At 45.4% G+C, this 25,819-nt stretch overlaps 1 protein-coding gene across 1 annotated transcript in view; it reads right to left on the minus strand.

Annotated features, from left to right (window-relative positions):
* Positions 1-256: 256 nt before the first annotated feature.
* The window catches only part of LOC148539325 (uncharacterized), a 153,964-nt gene continuing 128,401 nt past the window's right edge, over positions 257-25,819 (minus strand). Inside the window, exons 5-9 of the mRNA XM_088451568.1 lie at positions 22,820-22,894; positions 20,606-20,680; positions 7,441-7,590; positions 4,705-4,777; positions 257-440 (exon numbers count right to left, since the gene is read on the minus strand). Of these exons, the coding sequence (XP_088307694.1) occupies positions 257-440; positions 4,705-4,777; positions 7,441-7,590; positions 20,606-20,680; positions 22,820-22,894 (557 nt within the window). The remainder of the gene's footprint in view (positions 441-4,704; positions 4,778-7,440; positions 7,591-20,605; positions 20,681-22,819; positions 22,895-25,819) is intronic.

Below are 25,819 nucleotides of genomic sequence, written 5' to 3' on the forward strand. Positions count from 1 at the left end.
GCCCTTTACAAGATAGCATTGCGCAGATTCCAACTGCAAACAGATTTTGTCTTCGCCAATTATCCGGTTTCGACAACAGCTAAAGGAATTAACAGTCAGCAGCAGTTCTTGAACACAGGTGGGAAGGTGAGAGAGACTGCATGCAAGAGCCTGGCTGGGTATAGCAGACTGTAGTGATTGAATCCTAGCTGCTGAAGGCAGACAGCATACTGGTGAAAGGTAGCGTTGATTATAATAGGTGAGCAGACGGTAACTCTTAGTTGCAGGATGGTAAGCTGCATCCCTCCTTGGATGTTGCTTCTTCCAACTGGAGTCCCGTCGCAGCCAAGTTCAGCGCTATGCAGCACACAGCGGGATCGATGATTCTGCGATCTGCGCGTTTCACCTGTAAGGCTTCCTCAGGACTGCTGGAAGAAGCAATATCCACGGAGGGATTCCACCTGAGGCAACAAAGATAATCTACACCTTATAACATCCATTATTCACCCGGACACTTGCTACAGTATGTAGACATATACATGCCTGCCGTTGCAGTTACCGCAATAAAAGGACCCTTACCATTCTGCACTGCAATCTCTGGAAGTGCATTAGCACAGGACAGACAGGCAGCACTGAGAACTTTATTACCATTAAATCGTATTATGCACAGGGGGAGTAAAATGCCTAGGCGTGTCTACCTGTGAAGCGCATAATAAAGTATTAGGCACCAGCAATTGTGTTTCCAATATAGATAGCTATCATTAGTGCCCAAACTGTGTTTTATGTCTGTATGAAGTTTTTTGTTGTATACCGGTATTATACCGGTATTAGCTTTAATCTTAATTATATTATTTTACTCATGCTGATTATATACCTGATGAATTATTCATAATAAATTATTTAAATTGAATTGCATTGTTCTATTTTTCCCTTTTACGGATTAAGTATGACTGGCCAGTAGACCTCCGCCAGCCAGTTATCGTCAGCGCTGAGTAGGGTAAGTCTAAGGGCCTGATTCACTACCATACGCAACTGCGTATACAATAGCGATTACAAACGCAGTTCAACTGCGATAGTAAGCTAATCCATTGTTATCACTATTCCTTCACAACATTACACAAGGACACCCACTTTACTTACCGCACATCCGTAATGTTTAGCAAGACTGCAAAACCATCAGTACAATCGAATACCATTGCAGCCTCACGCACACTTGCACAAGCCCTGACCTTACTCAGAAATTGCTAACTTCCACGCACGCTATCAGGCCTCAGGCTGCGTAGGCCATCGCAGTGGCTAATTTATGCACGCCCCTGCAACGCCGTTGAAACGCACTGGCACACCTGCGTTTGTCCGACCCCCCCAATTACCTCCCACAAGCGGCACTTCCTGTCAATCACTCTGCGATGAGTCTGCATAGCCATTGCGATCGCAGTCCCGATAAAAAATGGCTAGTTCGCGCACTGCGATGCATACGCATGCGTAGAATGCAACAATTGGCCAATTGTGTGCGTAATCGCAGTTGTGTACGGTAGTGAATCAGGTCCTAAGTACCTGATTTGTGATAAGTGTATGCTGGTATGCAAGTTCAATTAGGTCACCGACCTCAGTGATTGAATCATATGCAGACACGTAGCAGGTCGTAATTCCCCAAGCAGTCAGTGTAGGAGAGGAGACAGGGCACTTTACTGCATCTCAGCTGACTGCACACATCAGCTGATCGGGTCACAAAGAGGAGTTCACTGATCACTGATTAGCCATCCCTTGCAGGTAAGTTTTATTTCATTTATCTATTCCTATACTTCTGTGATCATCCTGTGGTCTATTTAGACACACAGGCTGATGACAGGCACCGGCTTGGGCATTGCTTTGCCTGTCATATGTCAAGCAGAGCAGAGAAGGAGTCAGGGAACCGAAGGGAAGCCTGCATAACATCTGAAAATATTATTATTATTGCAGGGCTAGTATTTTTTTACAATTGAACATTACTGTAGTAACTTTGAAGCAGATTGCAGTTCCCATTACAAGTGTGGAAAATGCGATCTGCTTAATAAAAATATGCAAATTTAAGGTCTTGGAGTAGTTTTTTTTTTTTTACAAAAACTACTCCAAAAGTCTTTTAATACATTTAAGTAATAATAAAATAATGTGAAAAGAGTGTAAACATTTTTGTTAAAATATCATTGATAAATATGCTCGTTAGCCTTCTCGGTCTCTATCTGCTTTAAGCTATACAAATCTACTCATATCTTATGCTGGGTTTAATCATATTTTTTTTAAATGTAGTATTTTATCATTTTCTTTGGCTATATTGATACAATTTATTTTGCATGATATATCGTTGTAATTACACTTTTTTATAACTTAAATGCTTAATTGTGTTCAAATATCTCCTGTCCTCTCCACTCCATTCTACCGGGAAATGCATAGCACACCGATTTTTTAGTGCATCCAATACAGAGCTGCATGAAGTAGAATATATAAGTGCCCTGAGGAAGAGAAGCAAATTCTTGAAATGTGTTGGCAGCTTCTTGGACTCCAGAAAAGGGAATTCATCCTGAATAAGAGATGCCTAAACGGAGAGCTGAAATTCTGGAACCTCAGATTTAATACCAAACACCCGTTTGACTCACTTATCTGGTAAAAGTTCCTAAATTGGACAATTTTTACACTCCTATTATACTTATGACTTTATTTGTGACACATTTCATTTATTCAAATATTTCTATTAAATGTTATTTTATCTCCATTGTTGCCCAATATTCATCTGTATGCTTTACCTGCAAAAGTGGTCAAATACGTTTTAAGATATTTTTCTGAGCATATCCATTGACATGTATATATATATATATACTGTATATATATATATATATATATATATATATATATATATATGAAGCAGTTGGGAAGCCGATGGACGGAATCCCGACCGCCGGCTTCCCGACTGTCTAATCCCAACAAGGGGTTAAACGACAGGCATCGAAATCCCGGCGCCTGTCATTTTACCTATGCTGGGAGCCCGACACCCGGCTTACCAATCAAAATGTAAGCTGGGTGCGGACAGCCGTGGGGGGGAGGATTAGGTTTAGGGTTCTCGGGGGGACTTAGGGTTAGGCACTCCCCCCCCCGGGAGGTTAGGGTTAGGCACAATGCCCCCCTGCACCACTCAGCTTGTTGTCATGCTCCACTCCTGACCCCCCCACCAATCTGCCCTCTCCAGGAGGGGGCAGCCGAAGTGTTGGCAACTATGGGTATAATCCCAGCTCCTTCAGGGGTTCATAAAGATGTATGTAAAAAGCAAATTTAATTAGAAATACTAATTGAATGAGTGTTTAATAAAATAATTTATACATGAATAAATTAATCTAATAGGAACTGTCCTGCTTAACAATAACAGCATTATTATCCCCCCCAAAAAAGGATTGGCAGAAATGTGGAAGGGGAGGGAAATTACTTGCTGCTATATTGTATAATGCATGTCATTACATATTAGGCAGAAAATCACCTTGCTTATTATAATAAGTTTAGATTAAAGTTTAACTTTTACAGGAATACTCTTTAGTAGTATAGATGGTACGCAGGGCCGTATTAAGGTCTGTGGGGGCCCCTGGGCAACAAACATGTGGGGGCCCCTATTAAATGTGACAAACTGGGGGTATGCGCAATGGGGACCGTATGCAGAGCCCCCAGTAGTATCAGTGCCCACAGTGGTAGTGCTCCGTATGCAGTGCACCCAGTAGTAGTGCCCCTTATGCAGTGCCCCCTATGCAATGCTCCCATTAGTAGTGCCCCCTGTAGTAATGCCCTCTGTATAAATGCCCCCAGTAGTAATATCCCTGTAGTTGTGCCCCAAATAGTAATGCCCACAGTAGTAACGCCCCCTGCATGTGCCCAATAGTAATGCCTCCTGTATAAATCCCCCAGTAGTAATACCCCTGTAGTTGTGCCCCCAATAGTAATGCCCCCTGTAGTAGAGCCCCCAGTAGTAATGCCCCTCTATTAGTGCCCCAATACTAATGCTCCCTCTGTAGTAGAGCCCCCAATAGTAATGCCCCCTGATTAATGCCCCCAGTAGTAATGCCTCTCCCTCCGAGTACTGCCCCCTGTAGTAATGCCTCCCCCCACGAATAATGCCCCCTGTAGTAATGTCTGCCCCCGAGTAATGCCCCCTGTAGTAATGCCTCCCCCCCACGAATACTGCCCCAGTAGTAATGTGCCCCCCCCTCGAGTGATGCCCCCAGTAAGCCGCCTGCACTAAAAAAATATATATATAAAGCTCATACTTACCTTAACCTAAGCCCAGCGTCCGCTGCAATCCGCTCGGCTGCTCCTCTGCACTATGGGAGAGACATCATGACGTCTCTCCCATAGTGCACTGCGTGAGCTGGAAGTCGGAGCTCAGGAATGAGCTCTGTCCTCCGACTTCGGCTACCGCTGCGGGGAGGGAGCCGGGCGCCCGCTGGTTAGAAGTAACCAGCGGGCGTCTAGCAAATGAAGCCTCCCTGCGGCGCCGGGGTTAGGTTGGCTGGAGGAGGCGGAACTGGTTCCGTCTCCTCCGGTCCACTTTAACCCCAACAGGTGTGGAGGCCCTTAATGAGTGGGAGCCCAGGTTCGATCGCCCCTGTCGCCCCCCCGTTAATCCGGCCCTGATGGTACGGTATCTATTTCTACTATATCTATCTACTTCTGATTCCGCAAGGAACGCACGGATGCAGACACACGCACCCGGACAGTTGCGAGAATATACAGAGAATAATAACAAAGCGCACCTGGAATCCTATAGCAGCTTCTATATTCTCTATTTTGCAATGAGAATGAACAGTTTAAAATATAAGAAGCGCTGGTCCAAAATTAAATAGATATATAACTGTGATTGCTTGTGAAACAATAAATTCTTAATATATTTTGTATTATTTATCTGCAAGACCATTCAAATAAAAGGAAATAATAATAAATAAGGTAAAAGTAATATGATGTATGAAAGACAAAATCAAACTGAAAATGAAATAAAAATAATAAATTTAAAAATAAAAATAAATACAAATAATAATAAAAATAGAAATAATAATAATGTATAAATGATCGCAATGATGTTTATGCTCTTTAAGGGTCGGATGGGTGCCCGCTGCGAGAATATGCTAATGAATGTAATCACAGCACATAGATGCAGACACTCAGCACTACATAATGCCTCCCCCTTTACCGTCTGCTAATGTCCGTACTGATGCGCAAGGCTGAGAAAACATCGGGAACATTGAGTAACATCGGATTAGCACGCAGACTAAAGGTAGACCTGTCCCTGCCGCAGGAGTTGAGACTTCCTGCATGCAAAGGGACACCAGGCTGCGACCATCATCTCAGTGGCTAATTTATGCATGCCCCTGTAACAGAGTGCGAACGCACTGGCACGCTTGCGTTTGGCCGACCACTCCCAGTATCCACCCACAAACGGCACTTCGTCTCAGTCACTTTTCCCTGGGTCTGTGTATTCACTGCACTAGCTTTTGCGGATGCAGTGAGCGGTTAGCGCCCGCGCACTGTGACCCAGACGCTTGCGCAAACTGCGAACATTGGCCAATTGCATGCGTCTGCATCCGTGCTTTCCTTGCTGAATCAGGCCCATAGTTGTTTTAAGTAATCTATATATGACGAGATTTCTTATTAAGTCCAGAATATATTGTATAAACATTGATTGATTTTAATTGTTGTTTTTAACCCATGTAGATCAATATAATCTATTTTATTCACTGTGTGATACATTATAAACATTAATCTGCTGTGTTGCATATCTGAGGTTGCATAATGTCATGCCATGTCCTACTGTATGTAGGCTGACCAGGGCCATAGAGAGCAGTGTCGGGCCTGGGTACTTATAGGGGATGACACCTAATTGCACAGACCTGGCCATGACTCCTTTAAAAAGTAGGAAATTGGTCAATTGTTACTCCGCTAAGTGGCGCCAAGCGTCACACATGGGGGCGCCGTGTGCCCCTCAGCCAGGAGCGGATTTGGAGGGGGGCGATCAGTGCGATTGCTCCCACCGCACATCAGGTTCAGACAGAGGAGACTGCTGAGCTACTTGGACCCACTGCAGCCCAGCACACAGCAGCATGTACTGGCTGTGAAGAGAGGCTGCTGCAGCGGACAGGTAAGAGGAGGCGGGGGACCAGAAGTAGGCCCACGACGGGCCCCTAAAACAAACCCGGGCTTGGGTAATTAGTACCTGAACCCCACTCGGCACCCCTGAGGCTGACAACACCCTTTCATCAGCAGAGGCACAACTATTTCATAAGCACCTGCCATAGCATTCCAAAAGTGGGCCGTTAAAGTCACAGTTCGACACTGATACCATTTCATATTGAACCTTCTCCTTGAAGTAGGAAGCAAGATCTTTGGAAGTGCAGTGAGTTGAGAATAGGTTTAAATGTATTAAAGAGGCATTACAGGTTGAAAGTACATTTTTTGGCAGTGTTCAGAGCAATTCAGTAGGCATGGAACAATGCAGTATAGTTGATTAAATCATAAGAGATATTAGATTTTTGCCAACAATATTCTACAATGCGGGAGAGTTTGCAAAGATAGTGTGCTACAGCTGAAATCATGGTCGGCGATAAGAAAAAATAGCTGTAGCCACGAAATCAAGGGCTGTTGCTAACATGTGCTTTAAGGTCTGACAGATCAGGATAGGAGAATTTATAAATGATTGAAGTTGATGTGGAGAGGTGGAAATTGATGATAATGCAGATAATCGAGAGGACTGAGATAAGTGGTTTAGTTGAGTAAAGGTGCGTACACACGGTACAATATCTATAAATGATATGAACGATAACGATATCATTCAACGATATATTGTTCATATCGTTCATTTTTATGGAGTAAACGACCAACGATGCACGTTGCCGCATAAACGATAACGATATCTATGAACGTCCGTACATGCAAGCCAACTTGCATGATATCGTCAACTTTGCCTGTTCAGAGATGTGGCAGGATGACTTCACTGAAAGATATCTTTCAAGTCATTGGTGGTACAGATAGTACCGTGTGTATGCAGCTTAAAGTGCACAGTTATTGCACAATCAGATTCACTTTCAGCTTTCAAATCTTTAAATGTTCTTTAAAACTCACTTCTTTATTACAGCCTCCTATACTACGCACACTGGTACATCCTTGTTACTGTCACAGTGCCCACTCAGACTCACACTTACTTTCTTAGCTCTGCCCATTTCCCATTGTAGTTCTGTAAGATTCACTGTATCCATTGTATTCAAATCTGTAGTTATTTTATCCACTTTGCATGTTCTTATTTTGTGTGTGCCATGTTTTCCCAACTGTCCTCTGCTGCAGAGCACTGTGACGCCTTACAAACCAAATACAATAATAATAACAATAATAATATTAGATGGCATGAAAATACTGTATTTAAATTTTAGCTTAAAGCACAAGTTTTTTTTGCTTCACTCTTGATTGCTTCCTTATTTTCCTTTACTCTCCTCTTTGAGTTCTGCTTTTTCTTCCTCAGATCTTTGTTGTTGTGTTCTGTCTTTGCTGTTATATTATTGGACTCCATCTCTTCTCTTTCACTGAGAATTTTCTCTTGTACATCAACCACTAATATGTAAAATAATTAGATACAGATAGTTAGGGGCCAATTTATCACAATTACTCCTCAGGGGCAGATCAGCGATGCTCTGCTTCCAGGGAATACTAGTCACTTCACTATTTATTACAGAGGGTGGTATGCATCAACACCAAAAATGCAGTTTCCAGAGATTTCACCGCCTTATGTATCAAGCTCTGGAAAGTGAAACTTTCTGGAGCTTTTTACCGATAGGTAACGCCATCTATAGATGGTATTGCCTAATCAAAACATATGGACTTCTTTTCTGAGCATTCTCAGAGAGGGATCAAACATGATCCCTACCAGGGTCCCCTGCAGCTTGTGAATGTGCTGGTTGACGCATGCGCTGGAGTCCTTCTGTACATGCTCAGAAGGACTCCCGGTCATAAACCCAAAAGTCCGCACACCGCAAAGGACATTTGTTATTGGGAGAGCTGTCCTTTGCTTAACTCTACACACATATGGCTTTAATAAACACCACTATGCATGCGATCAATGGCAGGATGCATCACATCAAAATGTGATACATGATGCATACTACCCTCAATGTTTAAATGCAGTGCCGTTGGGAGGTCTGACGGGCCCTGGCCTCCATTCTCTCACTGCCTGATGTGCTGCTGCGGCTCAGCTGTATTAGGGTAAAGCAATGCTGAACTTATTGATTAACACATGTGATGATTTTAAATGAATGTATGCCTTTAAGACAACTTTGTTTTTATGCCTTAAATAAAAGAAATTCAGATATGTTCTCTTCAAGACTGTTTGACAGGAAGAACTGGCTTACAAGATAAGGGAACCAGAGTTATTCTTATAATGGAAACCATTACTGCAGGAGCAAGAAGAGGAACAAAGTCAAGGAACTATAAATCTACCTCGCTACAAGCTACAACTGTTTTTTAGATATGACGAGCTATATTAATTTACTAATATGTACGCCCTTAGGGCAAGAATTGATTGGATATTAGTATGCTTCAGGAAATATGTTTAATTGGTTGCTTGCTTAATGTACACCTTCAATTTGAGGTATTAATAAAGGTGACCAGGAAGTCACAGCTCACTTCTTGAGCTAAATTGAAATTTTCTCAGTGTTAAGTCCAATTTCTCTCGCCGGCCAACTGATAGAAGTCTTCAAGGCAGAATTTCCTAAGCTTGGCAGCTGAACAATACCCTGACATTCTTCTGGGGGCTCGTCCAGGATCCGGCTCCTCCACGTGCACTGATCAAGATACCACTCCGACTCTTGGGAACAGCAGAATCATACCCGGGTGAGTGCCATATTTTGTTGCCTCTATCTTTCTGCTCTTCCTAAGTGAGGTGTGGGATCAGTGGGTGTGAGGTAATGGATTTCTTGAATCCTAGCAAATTCTGCCTTTCTATAGAGTATAAGTTGTTGTCAGCAGAGTGTGTATGATGAGAGGTGTGTGCTTGTACATGTACAGAACTGAGATGTAAATAGATGAACATCTTTAAAAGTACAGCCAAAGACTGCAGTTCCCACCTGCTATTAGAGGTTTGTCCTGCCGTTTGGGAGCTGCGACCCCTGGGCTGACTATTTATTTACTTCATAGCTCTCAGTTCTTGCTTGAAGTGACACAGAGTGCCTTACTCATGAGGGAAGTGGGTAAGCACCAGAGAACCGTGCCCGTTGCGTGTTTAAATGCACCTGCAGATCTCAGTGTCTGACCTCTAGGGGCTGCCTGAGTCAGGTGTTGGTCTGTCTAAATTATTTGTATATGCTGCTAGGACACTTCCAATGCTGAACAGTCAGCATATAGACATAGTGCTGATAGTCTTAGCCAGCATAGCGGGACTGGTCATCTTAATAACACTACTCTGCTAATTGTGAATGTTGCAGACACTCAGCAACACATCATCATTTAATTAGGACCCAACCACACCCATATAACACTCTAAGCATCAGGAGAGAATCTAGCCATGATAGAAGATCCTGAGATTATTCTAATAGTGTGTACAGTATCAGTTACAGTAGCATTGCTGTTGTACTGCTTGTGGGAACTGAAGATAGAATTTGTGGATATTAGAAGTGTTCCATATGACCCAAACAGCCACGCTCAAGTTGAAGTGTAAGGATTGTACAGGGGTCCTGTTGTTACAGAACAATAGGACGTCCTTATACCCAAAACTCACTGGAGTATTAGCCAAAGAAACCCCAGTAGGGCTATACGGTGAGGGCAGTCTCACAAGGCCAAAAGTAGGTGTCTGTATCATAATTGTTACACACATGACTGACAAAGAGTATTTACAGGGGAGGGTGGGTGAAGACTGGAAGCAGGTAGTATCCACACTGCCCAGAAATATAGCAGGCAAACAAGCGCCAGTAATCTGCCCTAACATATCCATAAAAAACCCTCAAAGGCCACATGCTACCTAGCTTTGGAAGCTGCTTTGCCAAATACCGAGAGCACCAAGGGTGCTGTACAACACAGATACCCTTTAGATTACATTGTGTAAACTGCACAGGAACGCTGGTGTTACAGACCACTAGGTGGTGTCCGCTTCCAGAATTATCAGCGGTACTTCCTAAAAGTACCCCCAAAGGAATCTTCATTGAAAAAACAGATTGTATGCTTGAGAAAGTCATTATCATAATAGTGGAAACACATACTAGGAATCTGTCATATTTACAGACAATTCAGGGCCAAGATTGGCAGCTAATCTGCAGGAAGATTCCTAGAAATGTTTGTTCAGAATCTGCACCCATAGTCTGTCCCAGGGTAAGAATACCAGATCCAAGTAGAGAGTTTGATGCAAAGATTTTCCAAATTTTAAAGAGGGACCCCAGTGGAGTAAATTAATTAAGGAACCTTCAAGACATCTCTAGTATTGACTAGGAGCCGGCAACCCAAGCTGTAACGCAGGTATGGGGGCTCAAGGCAGTAAAGGTATGGCAGAATTAAAACCACAAAGTCCTGTGGAGCTAGTCAGAGATAAAGAAGGAAAAAGTGCACTTAAAGATATACAGAAGATACTCCAGAAAGCTGGGATGCCCAAGCATGGATCTTTGGATCCAATAAGGTGGGAAACTTTTGCAAGAGAGCAAAAAACTTGGCTCCAGCATAAGGGATATGAACATCAGGTGAACTCATGGACTAGGGTAGCTAAGCAGATTCAGAAAGGTGAGGAGGCATTAAATGAAGAAGCGGGAGAATTTTTAGAGGATTGTGGACCTAATCCACCCTCTGCACCAACACCCTCAGCAGGAACACACACACCTTCTACACCCACAGTACCTTCTATCAGGGTTAACAGGAGAGAGGGACAATGGAGGGTAGGGCCAGCCCCACATAAGCCTTTGTACCCCATAATGTCAGAAGTAATGGGAACAACTCCCAGGGCAGGTAGGACATGTGCATACTGTGAATCTTGCATACCACCTGCCTATAATGTTTCCCTTATTGTCACAATTCAGTCCCAGAGAGAGGGGAACCATGTAATCCAGATTCCCCTCAAACAACATCTGGAGTCTCATACAGTACCCCGACCACACCCCAAGGTCAGTCCCTTTTTCAAAGAACATTGGGATCAAGCCCTTGGAACAGTTTAACAAGTCCTTTACGGCCTTATGTGGGAAACAGGGTCTCCCATAGACATACAGTCTGTAAGAAAGCAATGAGCGGGCGGGTTTCTGAGCCATGTGACTGCTCATATTGTAGAGAACCAGAATCTTATTTTGTGCAGGACACTGAACCACCACCATACCCAAGAGACCCAGCAGGGGTTTTTCCAGTGACGGTTCAGAGAGTCCTTGAACCAAACCCAACCCCACCGCACCAAAATGTAGTAGTAAGAACACAGGTCCAATACAAGCCCTGGACTTCTAGAGAACTGGATGATATTGTTGCTAAAGCCCCAGACCCTAGAAAGAACCCCATGGCTTACCACAGGTTCATGGAAAGATTAGTATCTGTATGGGGGGCTGTATGGGTGGATCTGGAGGAAATTTGCAGAATGACTATAGGGAGAAGTAGCTTGGCAGAGATACTGGCTCTGCCAACCAATGCCCCCGTAGTAGACTCTCCTGGAGTAGGGGACAGACAGAACCCAGAATCAGGACCACTCTTTGTAACTAGAGTGAAAGTGTGGTGTGAATTGCAGCAGCAACGTATGCCTGCAGTGCCAGAAGCAAGGCAAAGAGTAGGACAATCAGTTAAGGAATATTATGACCAAACCCATCAATCACACCTAGACAGGGGGTTTGAAGATGGCAATGAAATGCACCAGTGGATGCTCAGAACCTCCTTTTTAGGGGGATTGTTAGAGAATCTCAGAGTAGAGCTATATCAGAAAAGACCAGAGGCAGGTACCATGACATTGTCAACAGTACTTGAGGTTTTGAGAGCAATTGAGGATCAACATGAAGAAAAAAAGACAAAAGCTAAGAATCAACCACAGAGGGTTACAGTCCACGTTGTACAGGAAGGGGGTTACAGACCCAAAAATCAGCCTAGGGCAAACCAAAAAGTTAGCCCAGAAGAGATGAAAAAGAAAGGATTATGTTTCTTTTGTCAGAAAGCAGGACACATAAAAAGGGATTGTCATAAGTATAAGCAGTAGCTAGAGAATAGGCCAACAGGATCAGACGATGCCCACGTGTACACTGCATAGGAAATAGGCACTCCAGTATCACGCCCTCAATTGGATACCATAAATATCCCTGGCCCAAAAGCAGTGGTAACCTTAACACTGCCAGAAGGGGAGCAATTTCAATGCATTGTAGATACAGGAGCCAGTCGTATGGTCTGGAGGGCGGCTGATGTCCCTAAGGGGTATTTAACAAACCAAACCATCCCAGGTACAGGACTTACAGGACATAGCATACCTTTGCGCATTAGCAAACCAGTAAAGGTATCTGTAGAATCAGAGGAAATTAAGGTACCAGTGGAGTTCCTGACTTCCACATCCTGTCCTTTTAATCTGCTTGGGGCAGATATTTTAAGTGTTTTACAGGCCACAATTGAATACAGGGATGGAAATGTTGTTCTCAAGGGTAAATCAGGCCAAACACTGGAAAACCGGGTTGAAGCAGCAATTTATCTGCTAGAGCATGCAACCCCCAAACCCCAATCCATCCCACCTTGGTTGTCAGTAATCCCAGACAAATTATGGTCAAAGGGAAAAACAGATGTGGGATTACTAAAAGTACAGCCTGCCACGTTACATCTAAAGGCAGGTACGATCCCTGTCAAGATAAAGCAGTATCCCCTCACCAAAAAACAAGAACATGCTATCCAGCAACAGATAGCGGCTTATCTAGCCACGGGGGTAATAAGGGAATGTAGGTAATAAGAGATTGGTAGTGGATGTTCCTATTGTCCCGAATCCACATACCTTACTAAATCAGATACCGCCCACAGCCACTTACTTTACAGTCATAGACTTGGCTAATGCTTTCTTCTCTATACCAATAACACCAGAATGTCAGTTATATCTGGCATTCACCAGCTTGGGTAAACAGTATTGCTGGACCAGACTCCCACAGGGAGGGGCCACATCTCCTTCAGAATTTTCAGATGCAATGTTTCTAGTGCTGCAAGGGTGGAGACCTCAGCAACCATCCACTCAATTATTGCAGTATGTAGATGACTTGCTTCTGTGTACAGATACAGAATAAATTTGTCAAGCTGAGACAGTCTCCTTATTGAAGTTCGTATGTGAACAGAATTGTAGAGTGTCTAAGGACAAGCTACAGGTTGCTAAGATGCGAGTTACCTTTTTGGGACACTGCATCTCACAAGGCACTAGACACCTTACACAAGACAGGGTATCTGCAATACAAAAAGTATCTGAACCCACCACTACACGGCAGCTCAGAGCCTTCTTAGGCCTGATTGGGTATTGCCGTGATTGGATCGCCAATGCATCATGGCTAATGCAGCCATTATATGATGCCCTGACAGATTCAGCAGATAAAAAGGTTAGTCTCACTGCACAGCAGAAGCAGGCTTTCCAAAATATCAAGACAGTGGTATCCCAGGCACCGGCCTTGGGCCTACCAAGGTATGACAGGCCTTTTATGCTTTTCTGTCATGAGAGGGAGGGGCATGCACAGGGAGTACTAGTGCAGGAACATGGAGGTAAACATAGACCTCTTGCATATTATTCTCTGCAGCTTGATAGCATAATAAAAGGTGCCCCCTCCTGTATCAGAGCTGTAGCAGCAGCTGCACTTCTTAAAGACAAGGCTGCAGATTTAGTCCTGGACCACCACTTAATAGTACAGGTCCCACATTCTGTTACAGAACTTCTAAATCAAGCCAGAACTAAACACTTATCTGCAGCAAGACTTACCAAGTATGAGGTGGCACTCTTGAGTCCTACAAACATCACAATCAAGAGATGCACAGTGTTGAATCCTGCTACTCTGCTCTCAATTCAGGATTCAAGAGAGAGGAAGGAAGGGAGTACAAACACATCTGATAATACTCTTGAGACAGATCCAGATGAGTGTAGCACAGGTAAAGATCAAGATACACTCACACAACAAAATGTTTCCCAACATAATTGTTTGGAATTAATCAAATCTTTTTGTTGATGGCTTGAGGTATTACCACAATGGATCCCCAAGAACAGGGTATGCTGTTACTACTCTGGAAGAGGTACTGATTCAGAAACCACTCCCACCTTCCTGTTCTGCACAGGAAGCGGAGTTGAGGGCACTCACTGAGGCATGTATAATGGCTGAAAATCAGACAGCAAACATATACACTGACTCCAGGTATGCCTGGGGAGTCGCCCACGATTTCGGCCCCATTTGGAAGAGTAGGGAATTTATGGGAGCGGCTGGTAAAGCCATTAAGTATGCTGCTCTCATTAGGTCATTGTTTGTAGCCTTGCAGCTTCACACCAGAGTGGTGATAATCAAGGTGCAGGCCAAAGCTGATGCTGCGGCCAAACAAGTGGCCCTGATAGAAGTACCAGCCCTATATGTTTAGAAACTGACACAGCAGATAGTACAAAAAGAGAACAAACAGATATACAGACCCTGATGCAGTTTCAGGAACAAGCACTGACAGGTGAGAAAAAGGGCTGGGAAAAAGAGGGAGCCACCTGTGAGGAGAAGTTATGGAGGAAAGGAGACAGGTGTTGCCTCCCCAGGGCCTTATATCCCCTTATGGCTCAGCTGGCCCATGGCCCAGTGCATAACTCGAAGGAGTCTATGTCAAACACAGTCTCCCAGCACTGGATAGCACCAGGCTTTAATGCAGCAGCTACCGCTTATGTGGCTGCCTGCTTGGTGTGTGGAAAACATAATCCAGGACACAGTTAAGACACCACAGAAACATACACCCAGGCCATTGTACCCGTTTCAGAGACTGCAGATTGACTACATCCAGTTACCCAGGGTGGGGACATATGAGTATGCCCTCATTTGTACAGAGATATTGAGTAATTGGCCGGAAGCCTTCCCAGTCGCCAAGGCTACCGCCAAAACGACAGCGAAGAAACTGATTAGTGAAGTGATCTGTAGATATGGGATACCAGAGACCACTGAATTAGATAGAGGATCACTGGGCCTGATTCAGAGCTGAACGCTCTGACCAGAGCGCTCGCTCTGAATCAGGGCCCTCCTACCTTTTTTTGGAGCGTCCTCATGGACGCTCGCATAGCTGTGGGTTACCACCCACAGCTATAGCAAGCGTCCATGATGATGGTCGCGATGGTCTTGACCATCGCGACCATCGGGCTTGCGACGGAGACCCTGCGGTAGGGTCTCGCTGCCGCAAGCCCTGGAGTGATTTTGGCTCTATCAGAGCCCAAATCACTCCCACTGACATCACTAGTGATGTCAGTGGGGCCGGGTTGAGACGGTAGGCGTTCCCATGGGAACGCCTCCATCTGGCAGGCACGCCCCCGGCACGCCCACCAAAGGGGGTGTGCTGTCAATCAACATCGACAGCACGCCCCCTTTGGTGCGAGACCTGGAGCGATGGTGAGCCCATCGCTCGCCGGGTCTCGCACATGCACACGACGGAGCTCCCTCCGTCGTGCGCATGTGCAGTGGGGAACATCGACCCGCTTGCGAGTGTCCTGCCGCTCGCAAGCGGGTCTGAATGACCCCCACACTTCACTGGAGAGGTAATGCAACACATAATGAAAGATATGGATATAGAGCAAGCTTTCCATGCCCCCTACCGACCGCAGGCCAGTGGGCGTGTTGAGAGACTAAACAGGACTTTAAAACTAAAGATCCAGAAGATGATAGCTGAAACAGGCAAAACATGGGTTGATTGTCTACCAGTGGCATTGTATTCAGTTAGGACAACACCCAGCAAGAAGCACAAACTGTCACCATATGAAATATTGTTTCTCAGTGCGCCAAGGACAGGGTGTTATTTTCCACAGCAGCTCCAGTATAATCATGCAGACTTAACTGAATATGTAGCTGCTTTATGTAAGCAGGTAGCTAACACCCATTCTCTAGTTTTCTCCTCCCTTCCAGATCCAGATACAGTTCCAGGTTCATACTCCCTTGAACCAGGAGATTGGGTCTATACAAAGAAACACATCAGAAGACCACTGGAACCGAGGTTTGAAGGTCCATTCCAGGTCCTATTAACCACACCTACCTCAGTAAAGCTTGGAGGATGACCTACGTGGATTCACGCGTCGCATTGCAAGGAACTCACTGTCAAGTTGGAACCAGCACAATGAATCCTTTTATTTGGTTGTCAGTATTTGTAAATCTGATTATGATAAGTACGTGTTCCCAAAGTAAGGGTAATCTCACAGGAGAATACCATAGAACACTACATGAGCCTTGGTCCAATTCACTTGTCCAAATGCATTACACAGCAGCATAGCAGCTCAATATAACAGATTGTTGGATATGCACACATTCACCTCTTTCCTCAAAGACTATGAACTGGGTGGCGGTGCCCTTGACACTGGAAGAAGTTATAAATGTCAACTGCTTTTGCTTACTGCCAGTCACAAAGGCAAAATATGATACTAGGCCTATACCCTTACTGACTGGTTTGCTAGGCAGGAATGTAAGTTTTTGTTTTTCAGTGCCCCCTACCACCTATATGCAAGAAATGCATGGATGGAACCATCAGGTAAAGTTGGTGGATGGATCTATAGTGAAGCCAAAAAAGAGGTCCCTTGGTCAGGTTAAATGTAAGGAGGCCATGTTCAGGTTTAAGAACCTAGCTGAAAGATTTAGGCACCCCACTCATCATGACTTGCCTTATGCAGATAACCCTCCCTTGGCAATAGATGGCTGTGATGAAAAAGGTATACCAACCATAGGAGCATGGGTGCAGGGAGAGATACCTGAGTATTGGAATAAATCTACCTGTAGGGGGAATCCCACCAGATTGACCCCAAATATGATGATGGTGAGGCCTTTCCTCTATTTCCTCACTCAAACAATGGTGGGACATGCTCCTACTACTCTCCCTGACAATATATATTATTTGTGTGGAAGATATGCATATAAATGGTTACCATATGGGGGTTTTGGAAATTGTACACTGTGTTATCTATTACCTCCTACTTATTATGTTGAACAGATACACCCCACCCACTTGAAACAATGGGATTTTAAGAAACATTCAGTTATAAGGAGGGAAGTACAGCCAGCTAGAAAGGCCAGTCAAGACTTAATCACGTTACCATGGATAAATAGGTGCTGTATTAAAAAGGCATTTTATTATATCATGGATCTAGCTAACCTCATTGATAACATAACCAACTTATATGATGATAATTTCAGATTAATGTTACGTGAACTCCAAATGATAACAAAAGAGCTATTAGCACATAGGCTGGTATTAGACTACCTGACAGCCCGAGAAGGAGGAATGTGCATGATAGTGAAAGAGGCTCGTTGCAATTACATGAATCAGACCTATGAAATTAAAAAGGCTATCGAGCAACATTTAGACAAGGTCCAAGAGCTAAAGAGACAGTTTGCCAAGGATCACACAGAGGAGCCATGGTTTGGTACATCCTAGTTCTCATGGCTAAACCCAGCCAATTGATTCAAAGGAGTAGGTGGCTGTTTCATGGGAATAGTTGAGCTTATAGGAAAATTACTACTGGCAGGAATTGTTCTGTATTCTACGTATAAAATGACTAATTGCCTATTTGAGAAATGTAAGAAGAAACCTGTCACAGTAGCTTTAATGACCGTGGAAAAGATGCCCTTGCATGCCACGGTGACTTGGTGTCCTAAATGTAGGAAAAAGAACGCAGTCACAGCAAAGAACAGTTGCGTTTATTGTAGTTATTGTCTGTATGGCTAAATAAGTGTTAACGCAGTTATAAAAGTAGAACCCCTCTTTAGTTAGACTTGTGATAGGGGGCAATAGCGTGGTATTGAATGATTATTATCTATCTGCATGCAGTCCTTAAGATTGTCATGTACGATAAAGTAGGTACCATCAAACGATATATTGCGATCATATCACAAGTATAGGGACAAGTGTTAATAAAAAGAGGGGAATATTAGGGTAAGGCAATGCTGAAGTTATTGATTAACACATGTGCTGATTTTAAATGAATGTATGAATTAAGACAACTTTGTTTTTCTGCCTTAAATAAAAGAAATTCAGATATGTTCTCTTCAAGACTGTTTGACAGGAAGAACTGGCTTACAAGATAAGGGAACCAGAGTTATTCTTATAATCATGGAAACCGTTACTGCAGGAGCAAGAAGAGGAACAAAGTCAAGAAACTATAAATCTACCTCGCTACAAGCTACAACTGTTTTTAAGATATAACGAGCTAATTAATTTACTAATATGTACGCCCTTAGGGCAAGAATTGATTGGATATTAGTATGCTTCAGGAAATATGTTTTATTGGTTGCTTGCTTAATGTACACCTTCAATTTGAGGTATTAATAAAGGTGACCAGGAAGTCACAGCTCACTTCTTGAGCTAAATTGAACTTTTCTCAGTGTTAAGTACAATTTCTCTCGCCGGCCGAATGATAGAAGTCTTCAAGGCAGAATTTCCTAAGCTTGGCAGCTGAACAATACCCTGACAGCTGCTATACAGGTACTGTACGGGCAGCAGTAGTGGGCAGAGCAGTGAGGGTGGTACCTGGCCTGGACCCATCTAACCGGGCCTAGGCCCGGGTAAATAGTACCTGCCCCCTCCTACTCCTTTTCAAATGCAGCTATATTTATGTTTTCAACTTACTGTTATCATTGGCATGTTCTTTTAAAGGATGATATCTTGGAGGGAAAATAATTCCTTAAAAAGAAGATCAACTTTAGGAGAACTCCCCTATTAAGCAAAATCTGGTATCACACTATTAAGTAAAATCTGATATCCAGCTATTTTGAACCGGCGAAGATTAAGAACAACAATTGGTTAAAATTTTGCATTGTAAGTAATGGTCATTATCATTGTACTGAGGATTGAGTACTGATTCAGAGTTTGGAATAGAGTAAGACAGTGTTTTTCAACCACTGTGCCGTGGCACACTAGCGTGCCACGAGCGGTTCCCAAGTGTGCCATGATCCCAAGTTCCCAAGTGTGTTGCGATCATCACCGCAAGTCCTTGCAGCAGCGCTGGTATTTTCTGGGTGGCCCAGATGCGACCCGACCCGTAAACTGTGACTGATAGGTCTCGCATGTCATGTTGCCTTTACCACCAGCCTAGTGCTGCTCTTTGCTCCGAGTCCTCACTGCTCCGTGACAGAGAAAGACAGGCTCTCTGGCACTCCCTCTGCATAAACTCTCGCCTCTGAGGGAGGGAGAGGAAAACTATGCTCCTTCAAAGTAAGAAGCAGTGTATCTTTATTTATTTATTTTATTACTGTGGGGTACAGTGTGAGTGTAACTACTATGGGGGCCACTGTGTTTGTTTTATTACTGTGGGGGCCAATGTGTGTGTAATTACTGTACTGTGGGGGCCAATGTGTGTAATTACTGTGTTGGACAATTTTTTATTACTGCGGGGATCAATGTGTTTCTACTGTGGGAGCCAGTGCATTTGTTGTATTACTGTGGGGGCCACTGTGAGTGTAATTACTGTGGGGGGCAATTACAGTGGGGGAAAACTTTTTATTACTGTGGTGGCCACTGTGTTTTATTTTTTTGCTGTGGGAGCCAATGTCTGTTCTTTTTTTCTGTGGGGGCCAATGTGTGAGTTTTTTTTCCTAAATCTAAATCTATCTGCACATTGTACATCTGCCCCACCTGCCAGTGGCGTAAATTCACTGTAATGTAGCAATTTGCATGCAGACAGGCTATAGATGGGGAACCTCAGGCCCGGGGACCGTATAAGGCCCCCGGAATCATTTTGTCTGACTCTCTGACCTTTTTTATGCTAGCCTCATTTGGCTAGCAGGGTGCCTAGAATAGCACCCTGCAGCCAAAATCAATGCAGCAGTGCCGCCAGAAGCGTCCTTAGGATGCTTCAGACGGTCACACCGCTGCCCTTACAGCTCCCGGAGCATCCTCAGGATGCTCCGGGCATTGCTGTAATCACCGACGATTATGGCCCGTCCCTATGTGACATCACATGGAGGGGGCGTGGCCTGCACCAGGCCCGCAAATAATGTTATATCAAAATGGCCCTCGGCAGTAAAAAGGTTCCCCACCCCTGCTATAAATAGACGAAGGCAGCAGCTGATGGTCTGACATGGAGCTCTGCACTAGAGTATGGTGGCTTCTCAGGTGCCTGGAAGAGGTGCCATGTATTGGGCGGCAGTGATGGTACACTCCGGGTACATAGTTACAGCCCTAAGTGGGGTGAATATGTTGTGGACAATGGAGGAGGTGTCCATTCAGAGCTGGAGCCCGGCGGCAGGCACCTCCATTGTCTTCCATAGTTCTGCCCCTGCCACCTGCAGTGCAGCATGGTATTACCAAGGTGTACAGTTACTTGCGCTTTATTACTCTAATCCCAACTCTGAATCAGGCCCTAAGTGTGTGAACTATAAAACACTGGAATAAAAAATATGAAAACTATTAATCAACTGACATCAAAAACTACAGGAACATCATATGAAATTAGGTATAAAATTACGTGTGAAATCAGTGGCGTCATTTATGATGTCATCTGTCTGTAAGGTCTGTGTGGTTTGTGATACAGTGGACAAACCTGGAGATTACAAAGCAGAGAAGAAAGGTAAAAAAAAGGTATAGAGAGCATAGAGACACACACTGTAATGTGACATACCGTTATTGGCATACAGTACAATCAATAAAGATAGATTGGAGGAGAGATCATACTTACCGACTTTCTGGCTGCACCAGCAGGGGGTGTGGTGGTGGCATGAGTGGGCGGTGCAGGGGCGTGGCTGCACAATTGTGTTATCACAGCCCCTCTATACAATGCCTAGATTACTGGCGTTGTAAAACAGGGGGTGGGGCTACGATGACGCAATTCAGTGCGAATTACGTCATTGCCGACCCCCCCACAGGACAGCCCACTTTCGTTCGATAAGTGGGGACGAGCTGCTATACAGCAGTAGTGAGCGGAGCAGTGAGGGTGGTCACTGGCTTGGGCACCTCCAACTGAGCCAGGCTCGGGTAAGTAGTACCAACCCCCCTCCTCCTGTTCAAATGTAGCTAGATCTATGATTTCGACTCACTGTAATCATTGGCATGTTCTTTTAAAGGATGTTATCTTGGAAGAAAAATTATTCCTTAAAAAGAATATCAACTTTAGGAGAACTCCCCTATTAAGCATAATCTGGAATCGCACTATTAAGTAAAATCTGATATCCAGCTATTGTGAACCGACGAAGATTAAGAACAACACTTGGTTAAAATATTGCATTGTAAGTAATGGTCATTATCATTGTGCTAAGGACCTGGGGCCTGATTGAGGACGGATTGCAAATGCAACAGCGTACGCAGACGGCTGATTGTTGTGCATTGCGCATAGGTATGCATCTCAGTGTGCATGCACAAATGTCCCACTGCAATCGGGAATGCGAGCACAGTGACTACGCAGACCCATTGTAGAGTGCCGTTTGGGGGGTGGTGCCGGTGTGGTTGTCCCCCCCCCAGGGGGGCCCCGCTCCACTCTCCCTGCACCCATATTATCTAAAACTTACCTCTCTGAGGATCCGTGTTGGGTCTCTCAGCACTTCTCAAAATGCCTGAAAATGGCATTTTGAGAATGCCATTTCCCGGTGATCTGTGCATGCGCATTAGACTCTGGGCACACTCTAGTGCCCAGACTCTACTGATTCTGCGGTGGCTGGCCAGCCACGTCAGTCGGATGCCGGCCGCCGGGGGTAAGAGGAGGGACCTGTGACGGGGCGTGCATAAATTAGCCACTACGATAGCATACGCAACTTGAGTGCTTACTTCGTACAGGAAAGTTAGCAAGTGAGGTCTGAGGTCTGACCTGCTGTAAATGTGCGAGCGGCTCCAATGTACTTCGATGCTATCGAAGTTTTGGCTGGTTTGCAAGGTTTTACGGCTGTGTGAGAGGGGAAAAGTGGGCGTGTGCATGTTGTCCGTGCGAGTGCTTTGCGATTGCACATATTAGCATACTTTTGCAGCAGACCTGCGTACACTATTGCAGCCACGATCGCATCAGCTATGCGTCCTGAATCAGGCCCCTGATTCAGAGTTGGGAATAGAGGAATAGAGTAAGAAATAGCAAGTAACTGTGTAGCTGGAAAAAACATTTTGCAATTTTGCAAGGGGTGCAAATACATATATTTTTTTGCATGTGGGGTAAATACTGGCTGCTTTTGCATGTAGCCTACAAATGCTGGACAGCTTTATTTTTACACTGCAATTTAGATGCCAGTTTTAACACACCCCTCCCAAATATAAAGTTCTCTGCACATTTTACATCTGCCCCACCTGCAGTGCAGCATGGTATTACCAAGGTGCACAGTGTTACTTGCGCTTTCTTAAGGCGCACATCCACTAGGCAATATTAATGAGCGATGGCACGATTACAACATCGTAATCGCGCAATCGCACAATTAATTGTGGTCCCGATTGACCATGTTCAGGGATGAGGGAGGGTGCCTACACTGAACGACTAATCATTCAGTGTAGGCACTGCAGGGGATGGGGGACGACGGTACGATTACAATGTTATAATAGTACTGTCGTTACCCCGTCGCCTAGTGGATGTGCGGCTCTCTTCCCAACTCTGAATCAGGCCCTAAGTGTGTGAACTATAAAACACTGGAATAAAAAATATGAAAACTACTAATCCACTGACATCAAAAACTACAGGAACATCATACGAAATTAGGTATAGAATTACATGTGAAATCATTGGCGGCATTTATGATGTCATCTGTCTGTGAGGTCTGTGTGGCTTGTGATACATTGGACAAACCTGGGGATTACAAAGCACAAAAGAAATGTCAAAAAAGGTATAGAGAGCATAGAGACACACACTGTAATGTGACATACCGTTATTGGCATACAGTCAATAAAGATAGATTGGAGGAGAGATCATACCTACCGACTAGGGATGGGCAGATCGATTCACTGTACTGAGTTGAGCCTCATGGCTCAGCTCAGTGAAGTGTCTTGAGACAGAGGGGGTCATTCAGACCCGCTCGCGAGCGCAGGACGCTCGCAAGCGAGTCGATGTTACCCCAATGCGTATGCGCACGACGGAGGGAGTTCCGTCGTGCGCATGCGCGAGACCCGGACAGCGACAGCCAAGCTGTCACTCCGGGTCTCGCACCAAAGGGGGCGTGCTGTCGATGGTGACTGACAGCACGCCCCCTTTGGTGGGCGTGCCGGGGGCATGACTGCCAGACGGAGGCGTTCCCATGGGAACGCCTACCGTCTGGGTCCGGCCCCGCTGACATCACTAGTGATGTCAGTGGGAGTGATTTTGGCTCTGATAGAGCCAAAATCACTCCTGGGCTTGCGGCCACGAGACCCTACTGCAGGGTCTCGTCGCAAGCCCGATGGTCGCGATGGTCTTGACCATCGCGACCATCATCATGGACGCTCGCATAAGCTGTGGGTGGTAACCCACAGCTATGCGAGCGTCCAAAAGGCCGCTCCACATTTAAATAGGACGGCCCTGATTCAGAGCGAGCGATCTGGTCAGAGCGTCCGGCTCTGAATCAGGGCCAGTGTCTCGATACACGGCTCTTTAGATAGAGCAAGTGCTGGAGCCAGCAACTCAGAGTGAGTCGCTGACGGCTCCGCCCCCGCAGCCCAGCACTACAGCTCAGGGTTCTCACTGACTCTTGAGTCAGTGAACTCCCCTGAGCCCTGGCTGTAGTTGTGCGACTCAGTGAGTCGCTGACAGCTCCGCCCCCCAGGTCAGCTCAAGCCTCTGCACTGACTCAGGAGAGTCAGTGCACTGCCCTAAGCCCTTGGCAATAGCTGCACGGCTCAGAGTGAGTCGCTAACAGCTCCGCCCCCTACACTGCCGATCTGACACAGTGCACGGAAGTATGATCAGGTCGGATCAGCAGTGTAGGGGGCGGAGCTGCCATTCACTAGCTCCCACTGGCAGAGAGGTTAGGGATCTGGGTGTCTCGACTCACCAAACACTGAGTGACTCGAATCATTCACTCATTTGAATGATTCGAGTCAGTGTGTTGAGACACTCACTCACTAGCCATCTCTACTACCGACTTTCTGGCTGCACCAGCAGGGGAGCGTGGCGGGTCGCATAAGTGGGCGGTGCAGGGGCATGTATAGCGGTGTTCTCAGGTTGCGGCCTAGGATCGCCAGTTGCTCACCTCAGCACAGGCTTCCCCTGACCTCCCGGGCGGTCAAACACCAGGTGCAGCGGTGTGTGACGCACTGAGGATTATTCCTGGGGTCTGCTAGGACATCTATTTGCTCCGTGATTTGGGGATCTATTTACTAAGCTGTGTTAGGCGATAAAGTGAACGATGATAAGGTACCAGCCAATCAGCTCCTAACTGCCATGTCACAGGCTGTGTTTGAAAAATGGCAGTTATGAGCTGATTGGCTGGTACATTATCACCGTTCACTTTATCTCTTAACAAAGCCTAGCAAATAGACCCCTTGGTTCCTGCCGTTACCGTCATGGATGCAGCCATAACAGTCTACATCACCTGATTAGCCCTTCACCAAATGGTAGCATTGTTAGCTGTCAGCCGTCCTCCAATAGATCGCTACCTAAAGGTATTTAGCCGGCCTCTGGACAACAAGAAGTTGCCTGAACAACTTCGCTATTTTCAGTGACTACTTGCTGTTGCAGCGTTCCGGGTTCCACGTTTCACTCTTCTAGTGAAATACTCCAGCAACATTCACCAGTGTGTGTGTACTCAGTACGTCATCTGAGTACTGACTCCTAGTGCCATTCTCCTGTACCAGTCCTGCGTCTGATCACCAGCGTGTATACTCAGTACGTCATCCGAGTACTGACTCCTAGTGCCATTCTCCTGTACCAGTCCTGCGTCTGATCACCAGCGTGTATACTCAGTACGTCGTCCGAGTACTCACTCCTAGTGCCATTCTCCTGTACCAGTCCTGCGTCTGATCACCAGCGTGTATACTCAGTACGTCATCTGAGTACTGACTCCTAGTGCCATTCTCCTGTACCAGTCCTGCGTCTGATCACCAGCGTGTATACTCAGTACGTCATCCGAGTACTCACTCCTAGTGCCATTCTCCTGTACCAGTCCTGCGTCTGGATACTCAGTGCGTACTTACATCATTCTGCATCTGGATTCTGAGTTTATACATTATACCATCCAGTGTCTGGATTCTCAGTGCATATATTACATCATCTTGCACCCGGATCTTCAGTGCATCTAGTACAGGACTGTTTTCCTACTTTTCTCTCGGATTCCACCTGAGCTTTCCCTGTGTTTGTGTTCTTCCATTTCCCACTTGTATCAGATGCCTGCTTGCTGGGTGCAAGCTCAAACCCAAATCCCAATTGGAGGGGTCACTGGTGAACACCTCCCAGTAAGTTAGACTCCACACCTTTGGTCAGGTCTAGCCAACATCTGATATTTGTGGATGAGGAAGACATATGTTCAGGCCCCTCGTCTCCATTTCTTTCCCCACCCTAGCACCCCGACTTCTAATCTATCAGTAGAAGATCTTCCGAACCCAAACGTGACAGGTGTCATCACAACCCCACTATAAAATGCCTAGATTACTGACATTGTAAAGCAGCATCATCGCCCCCCCACGTGCAGCCCACTTTCTTTTGATAAGTGGAAGTGACCCGATGCAAGTATGTGGGGGTATGGGAGGTTGCGGGGGTGGCCCAGGCAGGTGCGGGCAGCCGAGAGCGCCACCCGATTTTTGT

This window comes from Taudactylus pleione, unplaced genomic scaffold (genome assembly GCF_031769625.1).
Source record: "Taudactylus pleione unplaced genomic scaffold, aTauple2 ptg000026l, whole genome shotgun sequence".
In the NCBI taxonomy this organism is placed as follows: Eukaryota; Metazoa; Chordata; class Amphibia; order Anura; family Myobatrachidae; genus Taudactylus; species Taudactylus pleione.